Source organism: Balaenoptera acutorostrata, chromosome 13, assembly GCF_949987535.1.
Source record: "Balaenoptera acutorostrata chromosome 13, mBalAcu1.1, whole genome shotgun sequence".
In the NCBI taxonomy this organism is placed as follows: domain Eukaryota; kingdom Metazoa; phylum Chordata; class Mammalia; order Artiodactyla; family Balaenopteridae; genus Balaenoptera; species Balaenoptera acutorostrata.
Genome location: NC_080076.1, coordinates 81,379,903 through 81,396,980, shown reverse-complemented (window position 1 = coordinate 81,396,980; position 17,078 = coordinate 81,379,903). Strand labels below are relative to the sequence as shown.

Below are 17,078 nucleotides of genomic sequence, written 5' to 3'. Positions count from 1 at the left end.
CAGGTAGATAAACACTGAATTCAGTCCACGTTCCTGGTTAACAGCCAAGAGCGGGGCCGTGAGCGCCCTCGTGGACTGTCACCGCCCCTTTCCTGGTTTCCCCGATGTTCTGTCTGTACTCCTCATGCCTCTTTGTTTGGGGCCCACGTTCAGAATTCTCCGCAGCAGCTGCGCAGTCGTGCTGTCCTTACAGACACGTGATCATGACCTGACTGTGACCTTTCTGCCCTCCTACCAACACTCAGACGCCAAGCGTTAGCTGACACCAAGCTGCTGCTTAAGGATACATAGAAAAAGAGAGGGAGAGAAGTGATGCTGAAGCATGTGTCTGGCTTTCTTCAGAGCAGGCACTGGGCACATTCTGGTTCAGAAGCTGTGTGTTGGGGGGTGTCCTGTGCATTGGTTCAGAGGCACCCTGGCCCCTGCCCACGCGATGCCGGCAGCAGCCCCCAACCATGACAACCAGAAATGTCTTCAGACGTTGCCGAGCGTCCTGTCAGAAGCAGAATGGCCCCCGGATGAGGACCAAATGGACTTTTATCTCTCGGGGGTAATCCCAGGTTCTTGGCCCTCCGTCGAACATCTCTGGGGCGAGAACAGCCGACAGGGGAAGGCAGTTGGCCGGGTTCAGGCCCCAGGCCGTGGTTTCATCCCCCTGGGCCTCCCCAAGGCAGGTACGCCTGTGACTCATCGCTCACTTGGGGGGAGGGGGGAGCAAGACAGCAGATTTTCTCAGCCAGTGGCATTTTAAAGCATCCAACTTTTTGTTTTTTTGTTTTGTTTTTCAACGTTTGTTGAAAATAAATGTAAGTAAGGAAGTAAAACCATCTCCAGAGCTCTGGTGGTAACAGTAGGGAGAGATCAGAGCTCATAGAGCACCGTCCCCACAGCCTGCTTTCTGAGGCAGCCGTGGCCTGGCCCTCTGGTCTATCCCAGCCCCTCCTCCCTGACCTCTGCTGGCGGGACAGTGCACGGGACGCTTCTCTTCAGCTGCTTCCCCAGCCCTGGAACTGGGCCGTGTGGGTTTGAGCCCCGGCTGAATCCCTGGGCAGGGTCCTCACTCCTGCTGCTGTCGGCTCAGCCGCAAGAGGGCGCGTGACCAGAGCTCTTCGTGGAGCCTTGCGAGCTGGAGGCTGCGCACGTCCCGCGGTGCCCGGCGCGCTGTACGTGCCCAGCTTAAAGGAGTTCACGGGAAACGTGTAGCTGTGTGTATGTGCATGTCACGTAGCAGCGCAGGTATGTGGCCTTCCTGGCTTTTTATAAGTGATACGTGTTGTTACTCCCGCTTCCCCCATGGCGTCTTGAAAACAGGTTGCTCGTTTTCCTGGCTGTCTAGGATTTTGCTGGATTAATGTGCCATCATTTGTTTACATGTTGACCTGCAGTTGGACATTTAGATTGTTACTACATATCTTGCTCTCCTAAGCGATGCTGAGGTAACCTCTGAACATTCATCTTTGCTCGTGATTGGTATGTGATGTCCGTAAAGGTGGTGTTTTCTCAAGCTGATACATCCCAGCGGTAGTCTGAATAAACAGCCTAAAACAGCTGCAAGCACAAAAGTTCTTTAAATCCTCCCATCTTGTAAAAAAGTTACAGATTAAATTACAGACTCTTTCCCCCTCTCTTGAAAGACAAACATCCGTTACAGGCAGTGCTTCTGAAAGGCGCTCGTGTTTATCCTGTGTACTCTGGGTGGAGGGCACCGAAGGTCCTGCACATGCGTTTCAGGATGTTTAACGAGCTGTTGAAGAGATAACCTGCTGCACCGTTGGTGTTAGCCGGTCAGCTAGGCTCGCGCAGGGACTCCCTGAATTGATTTTGGCAATAGGTGCTAAGTATGGTTCATGTTGATCTGGGACGCAGTCAGAGTGGGGAGGCCTGCCTGGGCAGCTCCTTTCTGGTCCAGGTCATGGAGGGTGAGGGTGGCCTTTCCTGACTGCGGGCCACACGCAGTCTAGGGCCAGGCCTCTGTGGCCAGCGAGGAAGGGCCCACGAGACACTGTCCTTTCCTTGGGCCCATGGAGGGGCCGTTTTTCAAATCGCTTGGGGAGGGAGAGGCCATCGGATAGGGTTTCAGGCTTTAAAATACCTTGCAGGTATTATCACCTCTTTTTTTCTCATTCCGTTTGAAAGGAGTCTTATTTTCTATTGCTTTCTCTAGTGGCAAAACGGGGAGCACGGAAGGGAGGTAGTGTGGTTTTCCTAAGAGATGATATAGATGCCACAGCCCCTATCCCTGTAGGGTCCCCAAGCCAGCCCTGTGAGCCAGGTCCTCACCCTTGGAAACACTGAAGGGTGCTGGGGGGTGGGGGTGGGAGGGCGGTTCCCAGTAGCAGACGAGGAGGACGGCAGGGAGAGACGTGTGAGCGGGTGCTGAGGCGGCTTCAGAAGCTTCACCGCTGGCGAGAACCGAGCAGGCTAGGCCACCCTCGGCCCACACGTGTGGCTTTGTGTTGGATCAGGTCAGAGAAGCCTGCCGAGCCCCCAGTGTGCAGACCCCGAGGGACTGCTGGAGTTTTGTTCAGAGAGAAGGAAAGCACTCGTGTTCCTTGCGGAGCTGGAGGAGGACCCCGAGCTCCCTCCCCCCATCCTCCAACGGCCTCGCCGCCTTTTCCTGGTTCCTCCTCCGACTTCTATAAACATCTGTCTTTCCTTTCCCCCCCTCAAAAATGCACTCAGAATGGGTGATAGGAGGGTCTCTGGATAAAAGATGCTGCAGAAATCAGCTTTAATGGAATGTCCGTGTGCCTCTCTGCCAACAGAGAACTTGGAGTATAACGTGGAGCCTCAGGAGATCTCACACCCTGACGTCGGACGCTATTTCTCCGAGTTCACGGGCACTCACTACATCCCGAACGCAGAGCTAGAAATCCGGTACCCAGAGGATCTGGAGTCTGTCTATGAAACGGTGCAGAATATTTACAGTGCAAAGAAAGAGAACGTGGAGTAAAGTCTAGGGGGACATTGTACCTTTGCTGCTGCTGCTAATTTCCAAGAGAACAGGATTCCGGACGGAGATGTCTCCACGGATCCCTCTGGATTCACACCACCGGGAAAGCCACTTAACCAGTAGTGCTGATTGCCTCCTACTAAGTTTAAATCACGTGTGCTCTCCTCCAGCTGCAAAGACAATGTTGCTCTCCGCCTACACTAGTGATTCATTGAAAGGCACTGTGTTCAGTGGCATGGCTTGTATGCTTGTCCTGTGGTGACAGTTCGTGACATGCTGTCTTCATGACGTCTCACAGTTGACACCCTTATAACCATTCTTTTTCTTCACTTCCCATCGTGTCTGTCTACATTGTCTCAGAACGTTTCATTTGCTGGACAGATGGGGTTGTCCGTTTGCAGTCATTTCTCTGATTTCTCTGTGGGATGTGTGCCCTCCTCAGTCAGGATCATCTGTCTTTTTACCCTGCATTTAGTGCTGATCCAGGGCTGAAGCTCTAGGTGATATTGGCAGCATCTCAGCTCTGGAGTCATTAACAAACTAATGGTAATCAGAAGTGTTGGAATTTATTTTTTTCTAATTCTTGAAACAGATTTCAGGCATTTATCCTTTTCTTTATTTGAATTGAGAGGATGACACAGTTTTGCCTTCCGGATTCATCTCTTGGATTTACGCTCATATCTCTACGAATTATTAGTTTTCTATTTTATTACATAAAATTCTTTGAGAAAATGCGTAATTAATAATAGCCTTTGTGAATGGGGTTTTCCACATTCATCTGCTCTTCCTCCCTTTAAAATAAGTGGGTTTTTAAGAGAAATCTACTCCAGTATCATAAGTAGATCTTAGATCAGTGATGAGTTCTCTTTTGTAGTAGGAAGTACAATCTGCTGTTAAAATGTCTGCTTTTAGAAACTGTACTCCGTGGTCTCCAAAGACCTGAAAATGAGGTTTCACTTTTATAACCAGAAAAAAGAAGAGATAATGAAACTTAGAAATTAAAAAGGAAAGGGGAGTTTTCGTGCTCCCTGTCCTTCCTTAGAATCACTTCAGGACCTTTTTGAATGTGGCAGGGTAGAAATAAACGGAGTATCTCCAATTTTAAGAGCGTGTGCCCTGTGGGAAAGGAGACGTGAGCGTGGCCCGTGTTCTCGAGTTACCGTTGCTGTGAAAGCACCAGGAGAAAGTCTGTGCTCAAGCCGCTGGGGAGTCCGGCTGCATAGCCAGGCGCCGCTGGCACCGGTCCTTTCCATGTTCGTGGTACCTGAGCGTGAAGGTACTGAGTCTTAACTCGGCTCCGGACTCCCGCCGTTCTCGACCCGTCCCTCCTCCAGCAGGCTGACCTTGTAGTTAACCAGTAGCAGCTAACTTCTGGAGTTAGGACCTAGTTACTTTACTCTCTAAGTTTAAAAGATTCCAGTCGCTCTAGTGAATGAGGCTTTCGGGGGGCTGTGGTCCAGCCACGCCTCGCTGCCTATCTGTCCATTTGCATGCAGTATTGTCACACCATGTTTGATGACTGCCTCTCGTTTACCCTTTGGAAACCCTGGGGTGACCAAGGTTTGGGGAAGCCACCTGAGACCCCTTACTAGCAAGTGACAGCTATTGAGCAGTTATGGGAAAGAGATGGGGATTTGGCTAGCCAGCTCCCTCCAGCCCCCACCAGCTCTGGTCCAGGGCCCGTGTTCCTCATCTGTTCAATCCAAAGTCAGATGATTTGGACTTGCATTTGAAATTGTGACCACTCACAACACCCGGCCCGTCTGAGGTTGGGGGGTTTTACACTACTCTCATTTAAAGGTGAAAATTAGATACTATGGCATTAATATTAATGAGATGCATTACTAAGAATCTGTGGCGCATGCTGAGAGTTACAATTGTTGGTTTTCTGGTTTGATTTCCTTTTTTCTTAGAGTAACATCGAAGCCAAGAAAGATGGTTTCACCTTTACTGACCCACTGTAAATATGTATCTAGACTGTTTCTAAATGTGTTTCTTCATGAATGCTTCATTTGGCTCCAGGAAGCCTGTGTCACCTGTGTAAGTTGGTCTTTGGGCACTTTATATTTTTCTAAAAATGTGTTTTGGATCCTGTACTCTAATAAATCATAAGTTTCTTTTTAAAATTTTTTGAAACGTTTTCTCCACTTTAAAAACCCCTGTTATAAAAGTAGAACTTTCACAATGTTGAAATATTAAATATTTGGATATAGTAACTTCTTTTCTCTTCAAATGAATGCCAAGATTTTTTTGTACAATGATTAATAAATGGAACTTATCCAGAGAAACCACACAAATGGCCTGCCGGGTTTCGTTCCAGAACAGAAAGCCCAGCCGTGACAACAGCAGACTCTCTCAGTTCTCATTCTGATTGAAATATGCAAAAATTGGCTCTACCGAATTTTTCTTTACATCAGTGAGCGGACAGAGCACCTTTATATTATGATTTCCCTGCCAAACGTTAATTTTTCGAGCTGGCTAGTCATCTTGAGAGTGTCTGGTTGTAACGCGAAGATTGCAGCCTTTTAATTATGTCGAGTTACGTGTTGTAAAGTGAGAGTTGCAGACGCTTTGAGGGAAACCCAGGTTCTTGGTGTGTCGTTAACGCTGACCCGATAGCTGCACGCACGCGGCGTTTTCCACAGCGTCCCGCCGAGCGCCGCTTCCCCGCGCTGTCACATGTGTGCTGTCACACACGACACGGAAAGGGAAGGTCACAGCTGAGCAGTCAGCAGTTTCGTGCACTGCGGTGTTTCTCAGAGCCTTTCACGCGCTGTTGTACTTTGTGACTTTCCAGGAGGGGAGTGTAGTGGTGTCTTCCCAACTTCTAAGACCCTAGAACTTTCCTCCCCCAGCACACCCGCATGTGCACAGCGTCTCCGAGGCCCAGGGTTTGCAGACCTGCTTTGGGAAACACAGTCTCAGCGAGACGTCAGTTATGCCCAAAGCTAGTCCACGTCACCAGCAGACCAGTCTTGCCAAGCGTCTCGTTTGAAAACGTGATCCATCTAATCGGATTTTGAAAGGCTGGCTTCGTGGTGTCTCTGTCCGAGCCTCGTAATATCTCTCCATCAGAAGTGCATTTACGTTGCAAAGTCATGTTATCTCAAAAACCAGCATCAATACTCTTGCTCAATCAGTTTTACATTTTCTAATATCCACTTAAAGTCTCGTTCTACGTTTAAAACGTCTTGAGTCTTTCTTAAGGTATTAAACTGAGTCACGCTTTCATGTCCTGGGCTCTCATCCGCTAACAGCAAGGCCCCTTTGCTGTAAAGGGGAGGACACGTCTTTCCCTTCGTTCACGTTCCAAGCGAGTGAAGTTGGATTGCCAGCAGTCTTTTCATGGAAAAGTGTCTTGTGGCCGTAATAATCAAGCTGTAGCTCTTCATGTTTTGTTTTGTTTTTTAACATCTTTATTGGAGTATAATTGCTTTACAATGGTGTGTTAGTTACTGCTTTATAACAAAGTGAATCAGTTATACACATACATATGTTCCCATATCTCTTCCCTCTTGCATGTTTTTTGTTTGATTTTTGGAGGAAAGGAGAGACTGTTCACCTAGAAGGAATGCAGAATTTGGCTCTGTGACAGTCTGGTTTTGGAGACATTAACAGCTGTACTGCATGTATTACCTTGCATTGCGTGCTTACTTTAAGCCAGGCACCGGCCTCAACTGTTTATAATCCTCACGGCAACCCTGCAAGAAGCGGGCCGGGCAGTGAACATGTTTGCAGGCCATGTAAGGTCTCTGTCACATAGTCTTCGGTTTGAAAAATGTAAAAAACATTCTTAGCTAGAGGGCTGTGAAGAAACAGTCCACAGGCTGGGTGGGGCCGGCTGGCCCGTGGGCTGCAGTCCGCTGACCCCTGCTGAGGTGTGGGCCCGCCTAGTTCCCTGAGCGGACTGCTCGCAGGTGGGAGCCTGGCTGTGAAGCCAGGGACCTGACCTCTGAGCCCCAGCTCCCCGCGCCCAGACTGCCGACAGCCTCAGCAACTACCTCGTAGATGTCTTTACCCTTTGCCTTGCTGCAACCTTAACTTCTCGCATTTCAGTTCTGAAAATTTATAGAGTCTTAAGAGAAAAGAACATTCCTTTGGTGACTAAAATTGATGTGCAATTACAGAAGAAATGTATTATGGCCATTTAGCAATGATTGTATTAGGGTAATGTTAGTTCTGTAATAAATAGACCCAAAAATGTACGATGGCTTGAACACAGAAGAACTTTCTTGTTCACATAACACGGGGCAGGGGAGTGGGTTGGCGGGCGGCCCTCACGCAGTCACCTAGAGACCCAGGCCCACCAGGTGTGGCTTCCCCGAGCACCGTGGGCCATCTGCTGTCCAGTGGGAGGCGGGGAGCATGGAGGGACATGTCTGGGAGGGCTCTTGAGCTGGGGCTGGGGCTGGCGCTCACCACTTCCCCTCACCTTCCTCCGGGGAGGCCAGGGTGGAGGAGAGGGGGCAGAGGGGGTCAGGTGGTGTGCCTTTCCCTGAGGGGCACGCTCCCTCCCAGGGAGCCGGCCTCTGAAGTCAGGCTGGCCGGGCTGCCAGACAGCAAGCTGTGGGCAGCTCAGTCCAGAAATGTCTCGCTGGCTCCTGCCACAGCACGACCACCAGCAGCGGGGGCTCCTGCAGGCCACGCTGCCACCTCAACCCGTTCTCCCCGCAACAGATGGCCGGTTGGGGTGGGGGCGGCGGAGACCTCACAGGGGTGAGCCGCACCCGGTACTTCTGCCTCAGTAGCCGGAACTCAAGTCACCGACTCGCACCCTAACTCCAGAGGAGGCTGGGCAGTGGCCTCCTGTGTGCCCAGTGGGGAAAGTGAAAGGTTTGGGGTCCCCGCCTTGTCTGTGCCTCTCACCCACTTCCTGCCCAGCTGGGCCGTCCTCTCTATCAGTCCATACGCCCCCTCCCAGTTCCCATTCACTGGTGAGGCAGGGAAATGCAATGAAAACTCCCGCTTGGAAAAAGAATGAGACACACAGTAGGCCCTGGGCGCTGGCTGATGAAATACTGTGGGGCAGGTGGGCGTCGTGAAGCCCCCTCCCTGCGGGGCGTGGGGCAGGTTGAGTGTGCTCTCTGGGAGGGACTCCCTCGTCCACTGCTCCCCACACCCCATCCGGCCCTCTGGGGCCCATTCTGGTCACCTCACAAGTGGGTGCTGCGGGGGCACCCTCCCTGCAAGCTGTGTACTTTCACAGCTCCAATCCAAGACTTTCATTTCGTTTTTCAAGCTTCTGATCCCTCTGGCAACAGCTCCCTCAAAAACTTAGCAGACTACCTGCGCAGGTAATCATACCCAGAGTTCTTTTCCGGAACTCCCAAGTCCACTTTATTTCTTAGCTTCTCTGCCTGGTGTGTGTCCCTTCCTGACCTAGTGGTGGCCGCCTGATTCTGCTGTTAGCCAAAGCCAGGTCTCACTGTTGAACAGGCAAGTGTCTAAGGGGCCTTCGTTGCTCAAACTGATTTCCATCCTTGTCTCTTGCCGTGGTGTCCAGAAGTAGTGCCTTTCCCAACATAGGAAGCCTGGGATTTCTGACTCTGCTGTTTTAGTTCTAAACCAGCACGTTTTTGCCTGAGCGTCCCTCTCTCAGGTATCTCGTTATCAGCTGCTGCAAAGAGCAGCCAGTACCCTGTATTCTGTCTCTTCGACAACTTCGAGACTCGCTACAGTGCCCGAGGCTCCAGCCTGCAAATTATAAGCAGCAGTTTAACCAAGTATAACCCCAAACACCCTCCAGCCTCCTAGCCACCCGCCTGCTAAGCTGACACCGTAGAGTTTAGGGTTTGTCACAGCAGTTCTTTCAAGGGTTGGTTTTTGGTTTTTGGGGGGTTTTTTTTGGTTTGGTTTTTAAGTTCAAAGTGGGCTAATTTTTCCATAGGAAGTGCCATTTCCTGTTTGGCTGTGCAAAAACAAACAAACAAACAAACCTGAGGACGATGATGTCAGCGTCTTCTGCGGAGTAGAAAGAGCTAAAGCAGGTTGTTTCGTGAACTTAGGAAAAGAAGTTGTACAGAATAAAGAAAAATGTGGAGGGGAGAACCAGTTCATTCTAGACTCCTTGTGTGGTTAGACCGAATTTCCATCTACTTCCCTTAAAATGACAGAATTCTTTTTTTTTTTTTTTTTTGAGTGAAGTAGAAAAGAGTAGCTTTATTGCTTTGCCAGGCGAAGGGGGACACAGTGGGCTCCTGCCCCAAAACACTATGTGAAAATGACAGAATTCTTTTTTTTTTTTAAATGAATAGCCCAGTTTGCTTTTTTTTTTTTTAAAGAAATTCACGTTCTTTTATTTATTTATTTATTTATTTATGACTTTGTTGAGTCTTCGTTTCTGTGCGAGGGCTTTCTCTAGTTGCGGCAAGTGGGGACCACTCTTCATCGCGGTGCGCGGGCCTCTCACCATCGCGGCCTCTCTTGTTGCGGAGCACAGGCTCCAGACGCGCAGGCTCAGTAGTTGTGGCTCACGGGCCCAGTTGCTCCGTGGCATGTGGGGTCTTCCCAGACCGGGGCTCGAACCCGTGTCCCCTGCATTGGCAGGCAGATTCTCAACCACTGCGCCACCAGGGAAGCCCAAAATGACAGAATTCTTAATGGAAATGTTCGCATTGAAGTTGTTGAATCTGGGGAAAATTAAGAGAGCGCTTTGAATGAGAGTTTTGAGTTTCTCCTGTGTCTAGAACACCATCTTCTCAGGGCTGTGGAAATCTTTCATAATCTACCATCACGATGTGCTGATGGTCTGTCCTGGCTGTCCCTGTGCAGAAAGCTTTCCCCACAGCGTCTCTTACCCATCTCCACCCCAGTCCTTCTCAACCTTTTTTTCCAGTAACCCCCCCACTCCAGGACCCTTTTAAGATAATTTTTTCCTAATAGCCCTCACCCCATGAAATTGTTTTGATCTTTTTTTTTTAATTTGAGGTGAAATTCATAGAACATAAAATTCACCATTTTAAAGTGTACAGTCAGTGGCATTTAGCGCATTCACAACATTGGGCAACCACCGCCTTTATCTAGATGAAAACATTTTACTGCCCCCAAATAAAACCCTGTCCCCATGAAGCAGGAAGCAGTCGCTCCTCATTTCCAGCCTCCCCCCACCCCCGTCCCAGTCTGCTTTCTATCTCTATGGGTTTGTCTATTCTAGACATTTCATGTAGAGGGAATCATACAATATATGGCATTTTGGGACTGGCTGCTTTCACTTAGCATCATGTTTTCAAGGTCCTTTAACTTTGTAGTATGAATCAGTACCTAATTCCTTTCTATGGCCAAGTAATAATTTATGCATAGACCACATTTTGTTTATCCATTCAGCTATTGATGGACATTTGCGTTGTTTTCACCTTTTAGCACTTGTGAATAGAGCTGCTGCGAACTGCCGTGAAATTTTAATACTTCACTGAATATCCACTGAGGCATTGTATGTGTATCTGTGCTTTACCTATCAAAAGAGTAATCGTTTTTTTCACTCCCCCCAACAATTAGTTTTGCCCCACTGAGAATTCAAGCCCCACCTGGGAGGCAGCTTTGGAAAGAGCTGCTGTCTTTTCCTTCCTACTGGTTGACCACTGCTGTCCTATCTTGGAGTGTCTTTTAATGTGCCCACCTTTTTGCCAGGAGCTGTAGTGAATACATAAGAACACTTTTGTCACCTGCAAGTGCTAAAATGTATATTCCAAAGACCTTTTTAGATATGTGTTGCTTTGTCTTCCCTCAGTTTATTGACTTGACCCCAGAATCTCCTAGAACCTGTTCCTTTAAAGAAAAAAAAAAAACCTGATTAGAGAGTTATTTGCCTCTTAAAAAAGTAGGATTTTTTTAAAGTGCGGTTATAAGACTTCCTGGGTAGTGGCTACCTTCGTATGAAACCATTTCCTAAATTGTTTCCACAGAGAATTTGAAAGCTAACAGACCCCTTAAGAATCAGCTGCTAGAGCCCTGGTTCCTGATATTTCACAAAGAGAAATAATGAGGCCCATCGAGGTTAAAGTGACTTGATCTGGCTTGGGTCTCAGAGCAGGGACTAGAGCCTGAGCCTTTGGACTTGACCTCAGAAAATATCTTGCTAATAATATCATCCCTCATTATTTGGGATTTAGAACCTTGTTATTTCTTCACCGACTGTGCTGTGACAACCACCTGGCCACCTTCAGCCACTCTATTTCACTCACACTGACTTTGTTGAGGGAAAATGAGGACGTGTTATCCCTCCCCATCCCAGCAGTGTGCGCTCTTGAAGTTTGGGGAAACCCTATTCCAAGGCTGCAAAGACTTTTTAAAGGAAGTTGCTTTTCCCTCCTCTAGCTTTATTGAGGTATAATCGGTATATATTAAAAACTGCGTATAGGGCTTCCCTGGTGGCGCAGTGGTTAAGAATCCGCCTGCCAATGCAGGGGACACGGGTTCGAGCCCTGGTCTGGGAAGGTCCCACATGCCATGGAGCAACTAAGCCCATGCACCACAACTACTGAGCCTGTGCTCTAGAGCCCGTGAGCCACAACTACTGAGCCTGCATGCTGCAACTACTGAAGCCCGCATGCCTAGAGCCTGTGCTCCGCAACAAGAGAAGACACTGCAGTGAGAAGCCCATGCACCACAACGAAGAGTAGCCCCTGCTCACCGCAACTAGAGGAAGCCCGCATGCAGCAGTGAAGACCCAGTGCAGCCAAAACTAAATAAATACAAACTGCGTATAATTCATGTATACAACTTGGTGAGTTTGGATATATGCATAGACTTGTGTTCCCCTCACCACAATCCAGGTGATAAACGGATCCATCATTTCCAAAAGTTTCCCTGTGTCCCTTTGGGGTTTTAGGTTTTTGTTCCCCAAAACGTCAGCTTTGCTCATATGTATGTTACTGAACAACACTCGGGTCCACTCGCCCGCGCAGTAAAGCCCATCTACTGACAGCAGGTTGTGGTGAAGGAAAGTGCAGTGTTTATTGTAGGCACCAAGCAAGGACTTCAGGACAGCTAATGCCCCCAAACCCTAAACTCTCTGATGGGGTTCAGGAAAGCATTTATAAAGGCCAGGTGATGGAGGGGTGTCCCAGGGCCTGTGATCAGCTTGTGCACAATTCTCTGATTGGGCGATGGTGAGGTAATGGGCCGATGTCACAGGGGTTTTAACTATCAATCCTTAGGCTCCAGGAGGCCTGGGGGCTCCGTGCTCATGGTCATCAAGTAGTTAACGTCTTCCATCTGGTGGGAGTTTTAGCATCTGTCAAACAGCTCAGGGAATGTGCATCAGATACTGTTATCCAGGTACTTCAGAGAGGAGCTTCAGCAGAGGAGATGGGGGAAGGGTCTGACCCGGGAAGGCCCCATAGCGTTTGAATCCAGTTGGGCAGGTTGTCTGTTAGCACCTGGGGCTGAGGTGCTCCATCCTGGCGAATCCATTCACCCTCTGCTTTCAGGACCTGGACCTCATAATATGGAAAACGTAGTCAGCCGAGACTTAGACCCAAACGGGACTGTCCTCTCAAGCCTGGGATAGCCCAGTTCCATGTGTGGGTGATTGACACCCGAGGCGGCCCCAGGTGTGAGCAGGAGCTCGTGCACCCCAGGCTGGCTGGCATCTTCCGTTCCGTTGTGCAGCGAGGCAGATTTTCCTTCCGCTTTCGGGGAGACCTTACAAGGTCAGCGTTCGCACCTGCTCCTGTCTGGGTCCACAGGGGCTGACACGGAAGAGGCAGACAAATGCTTCTAGAATGTTAGATGGAGTCACTGCACCTTCCTGTGACAGGACACGCTCCCAAAAAGCACAAACATTCCACACTGGGTCAGAGCTCACACTCTTCTGAGCCTTTATTCTCTGCCAATCCTGGGGGTATTAGGAATATTCCCAGTTTTACACAGGGAAACTAAGGCTCGGAGAAGTTGAGTAACTTGCCCAAGATGACACAGCTACTAAGGAACAGGGCCCGGATCCCAGCCCATCTCTGCCTGACTCCAAGCTGCTCTTTATAGCTGCTATAGGCTGAGCATTTGCATGTCACCCCCCCCCCACCCCTGCCCCTGCAATTCATGTGTTGAAACCTAACCCCCTAGGTGATGGTATTAGGAAGTGGGGCCTTTGGGAGGTGATTAGGTCATGAGGGCGGAGCCTTCATGATAGGATTAGTGCCCTTATAAAAGAGACCTCAGACTGTTCCCTCACCCCCTCCATCATGTGAGGACACAGCAAGAAGCTGGCTACCTACAAACCAGGACACACGCCCTTCACCAGGCACCAGATCTGCCAGCACCAGATCTTGGCCTTCCCAGCCTCCAGAACAGTGAGAAATACGCATTTGTTTTTTAAGCCACCCAGTCTACGGTGTTTTTGCTGAAGCAGCCTGAACTAAGATAACAACTCTCCTGGTGGAGTTTACCTCCTTATCCTCCTGGAGACAGAATAAGGCAACCCTCCCATTAAAGATGTTGACAGTTTTCAGTGATGTTGCTTGTGAGAAAGTTTCATTGAGAACACGTGGGTGGAGTTAGTGAAAGTCAGAAGGGTAGACTCGGCACACGCTTTATGACCTCCTGGCAAAGCATGATTTCTTTGTGTGCTCATCGTCCTTTTCCCTTTCCAGGGATTAGCAGCTGCCAGCCAGAGATGTTCAGAGGACCACCTTTTGAGTCCTTGGTTTCTCGAGATGGTGACTCGGTCACACGTTTATGTGGGTGTGTTATTTATCAACAGCTCCATTTCCTCCATGTGTGTTAAGTCTTCCACCTAACTTTTCTCTTAATTAGAAATCGTCCAAGCACCATTTATCATTTGTTGCTTATTCTAGTTTGGTTTTGCCCTCTGCTTGGGGCTGGGGGGCGGGGGTGGAAGGGGGGACAGAGGGCTGGTTCCACGGCTGAGATGCACATTCTGATGTGTGGAGCTGCAGTTCCCCCGCAGTGAGCCCCATAGGAGGGGAGGCGGAAGTCTCCCTCCCAGTAGCATAGTCATGTGGTAATAGAGACAAACAGATGGTTCTGGGGTGAGGGGGCCGGGGCAAATGTTCTGTAGTTTCCTCTGGGAGTGACAGACTGCGCTAAGTGTCACTGTCTGGGCAAGGTCCATTCAGCATGTCACCCCCGGTCAGGCTGCACAGCTCCCCAAAGCCAGCTGCATCACTAGCCTTAAGAGCTCATTAGGCTCCGGCACCGTGTGACCTGCCAGGAGGAGACACAGAATGGGCGCACGCAGAGAGCCAGAATGGAGAGGCCGCCGCACAAGATGGCCCAGGGATCCTGCCAGCTGGTTGCACGCCCCAGGCTCAGCTGCCCCCTCCAAGGAACTCGTGTCCCATTTGGGAAAGAGAGAGAGAGAGGTAATTTTCCATTTTCCTCCCCCGGGTGACTCAGAAGAAAGCAAAATCCATTCCCAGCTTGTTTTACTACTGCTGTCATTTCTCTTGCTGAGCAGCACAGATTGAAGGCTGGGGGAGATTTGTCCACACCCACTCCACCTCCTGATCCGGAGTTCTTTCTGCGATCAGCTTCCCTCTCCACCTGCAGAAGCCTTGCATCTGCCGGGGACCTGCTTGTTTGCCTGGAGACGCTGCCTCGCTGTCATCGTTTTATTTTAAAGGGAAGTGCCCCTCCCCCTTGGTGGCCCAGGGATGGGCGGGGTTCAGAGGGCTTGGATTGGGCCATACATTGCTGCCTTATGGAATGTGCCACAAATCCACCAGAACAGAACAGGCTGGGAAAGTCACAGGAGAGAGGCTGTGTCTTCCGGCACGCTCTCTTCGGGATAGCATTTGCTGAGCAAACCTGGTCTTCCTTGGCTCCAGTAAGTGACTCAGAGAACGAGGACATGGTTCCTCGCCCGCACAGGCCAGGACAGGCTGTGTCTCCCTTGGGCCTAGAACCATCCAGGTATCGGGAACGCCCTGCCACCTCCCCGTCGGTGGCAGTGTCAGGCACAAAGAGGAGACAGTAGACTCACTGGGTGAATCAGAGGGGTCTTAGGAGGGAAATCGGCTGTGTGGCCTCCCACCCTGTGCTGGGGAAGGGTCCGGAGGGAAACGGGGACCCCCCGCACCCTCGGGAGGGGTCTGCTGAATCCTGAAATTGAATGAAGGGCTCACCACCCCTTCTTTTACTCCTCATGTTTCATCCCCCACCAGGTCCTGCTGAGGGTACCTGGGTGCATCCCCGCTGCCACCACCCTGGTCCAGGCCCCTGCTGCCTCCTGCCTTGAAAGTTCAGCTGCATCCAAGGTGATCTTTCTAAAGTACATATCTCTTCCAGTTAATCCCTTGCTTGATGGGAGTTGCAAGGATAAAGCCCAAACTCCTGAGGGCAGCTCTCCGCCCTCTAGTCACAGACTGTGCATCAGCCCCGGATCACAGGCTCCCTCATTTCTCCACACACGCCCACCTCTGGGCCACCGCGTGGGCTGTTCCCTCTGCAGGGACACCCTACCTCCGACATCGCGGCCATGCCGTCGGCAGCTTCAACCTTCTCACTTTCGCCAGCCTGACCCCGCTCCCTTAGCATCTTAAGCTTAACCCTATCAGAGCACTTGCCACTCTGGATGTTCATTTCTTGCCTGTGTCCCCCAAAACGCTTCAAGCAACTTAAGGGCAGATTCGGGGGCTGGATCACCGTGATGTGTGTACTTCCTGCACCTAGCGTGGCGCCTGGCATTTGCCAAACTCAATGGAAAGTGTTCTCAGGCGGCACTGGGTAGAAGAAATAATTTTAGAAGGAAAAGAGAAATAGCCATCCAGTTCAAGAGTTGACCCCCAAACTATTCCACACATACAGACTCTAGTCATGAGTGTATCTATTGTTTTCTCTTCTTTGTGCATGTCATCTTCCCAGCCAGAGTATTGCCAGCCTGAGAGCAGGCCCCCCTCTGTCTTTTAAATAGTGGGGCTTATCACAGTAAGGCAGAGATAGAAAAACTTTTTCTATAAAGAGCCAGATAGTAAATATTTTGGGCTTTGCAGGCCAGTCTCTGTTGCAACTACTCAGCTCTGAATACTGAATACTATCAAAAGACATTGCAGCCATGAGGGGAAGGCCCAAAGAATTATAGAAATGCCAGCCCAGACTCCAACTTTGCTGAGCTTCTGTGCCAACCTTGGAAATGCTCATCTCCAACTTCTGGATAAAAGGGAGAAGACCTCCTAGGGAGAACAATTAATGCATTTGATGATATCAATGTTAAAGATTTTGTTAAATGATCTTCATAGATGATGTTAATAAATAGATGACAGATTGGGGAAAAAAAAAATGGGAGAAGACCTGTCTGTGATATTTACAACAAGCATTCTTCACTCACAGTCTAACAGATCCTAAATAACCTAAATAATGCTGTATTATTACATTATCATATAAATAAATGCTCATTAGCACAAAGAGAAGGCAGCTTAATACGTTTCCTCCTGCTGTGGCTTCCCAATCTTCCCTGTTCACTTTCCAACCAAATGTGCAGAATCCTCGAGGAGAAGTTTTGTGGTAAAAACCTAGACTCCAGGGAACCGGGGGTCTGAGGAGCCCCAGCTGGGGAGCATTATCTGTCTCCTCACGTCCATCTTAGAGAAGCCCGTGTGCTCTCTTCTGCATTTTAGATCCAAGAACTAGCTGGACACAGTAGAGCATGAGCGAGGGGTGAAATGACAGAAGCTTCTGACACAAGAACAGTCAGGGAAGAAAACTCCAGTGTTGCCTTGACATTGTGCCCTCTGGCCGGCATGCCCGCATGGCCCATCTCATTGACCCCTTGCAGCCTCCCAGTACGGTGGGTCTGATTATCCCCATCCTGCAGCAGGGGCTCGTGCTCTGAACCCGCCAACGGCTATGCTCTGAATCCTTCATTGCCTTTCAGTTCACTCAAAATTCAACAGAGAGCATCTCACGTCCCTACAAGCCCCAGCTGCGGGCACCAACAGCACAAACTAGACAGCCTTGCTGCCTTCTGCCAACGAGCATCTTCAGTCTCCCCACCTTCGTGGAGAAAGCAAACCCCGAGACCCAGGTGCTTTTGGTGAGGCTGCCTGGAGCAATAACAGCCAAGCTTTGGTTGTCCGCAGTAAATGGGGAAGGGGCAGTCCCCGTTGTTGCCATCAGTGTTTCTTGAGCACCTATTATGTGCACAGCCCTATGCTGGGAGGATGGAGGC

General features: G+C 49.8%; 1 protein-coding gene across 6 annotated transcripts in view; it reads left to right on the top strand.

The window, feature by feature from the left end:
• Positions 1–16,190, top strand: part of FBXO21 (F-box protein 21) — a 48,838-nt gene extending 32,648 nt beyond the window's left edge. For 4 of the 6 annotated variants that reach the window (XM_057526396.1, XM_057526397.1, XM_057526392.1 and 1 more), the window contains one exon: positions 2,766–5,079. In XM_057526396.1, the coding sequence (XP_057382379.1) occupies positions 2,766–2,953 (188 nt within the window). In that variant the 3' untranslated portion in view covers positions 2,954–5,079. Of the gene's footprint in view, positions 1–2,765; positions 5,080–14,123; positions 14,275–14,369; positions 15,183–15,903 lie in introns of those variants that run through there. The other 2 variants (XR_009005022.1, XR_009005021.1) reach the window with 2 other exon arrangements.
• The last annotated feature ends 888 nt before the right edge of the window (positions 16,191–17,078 follow it).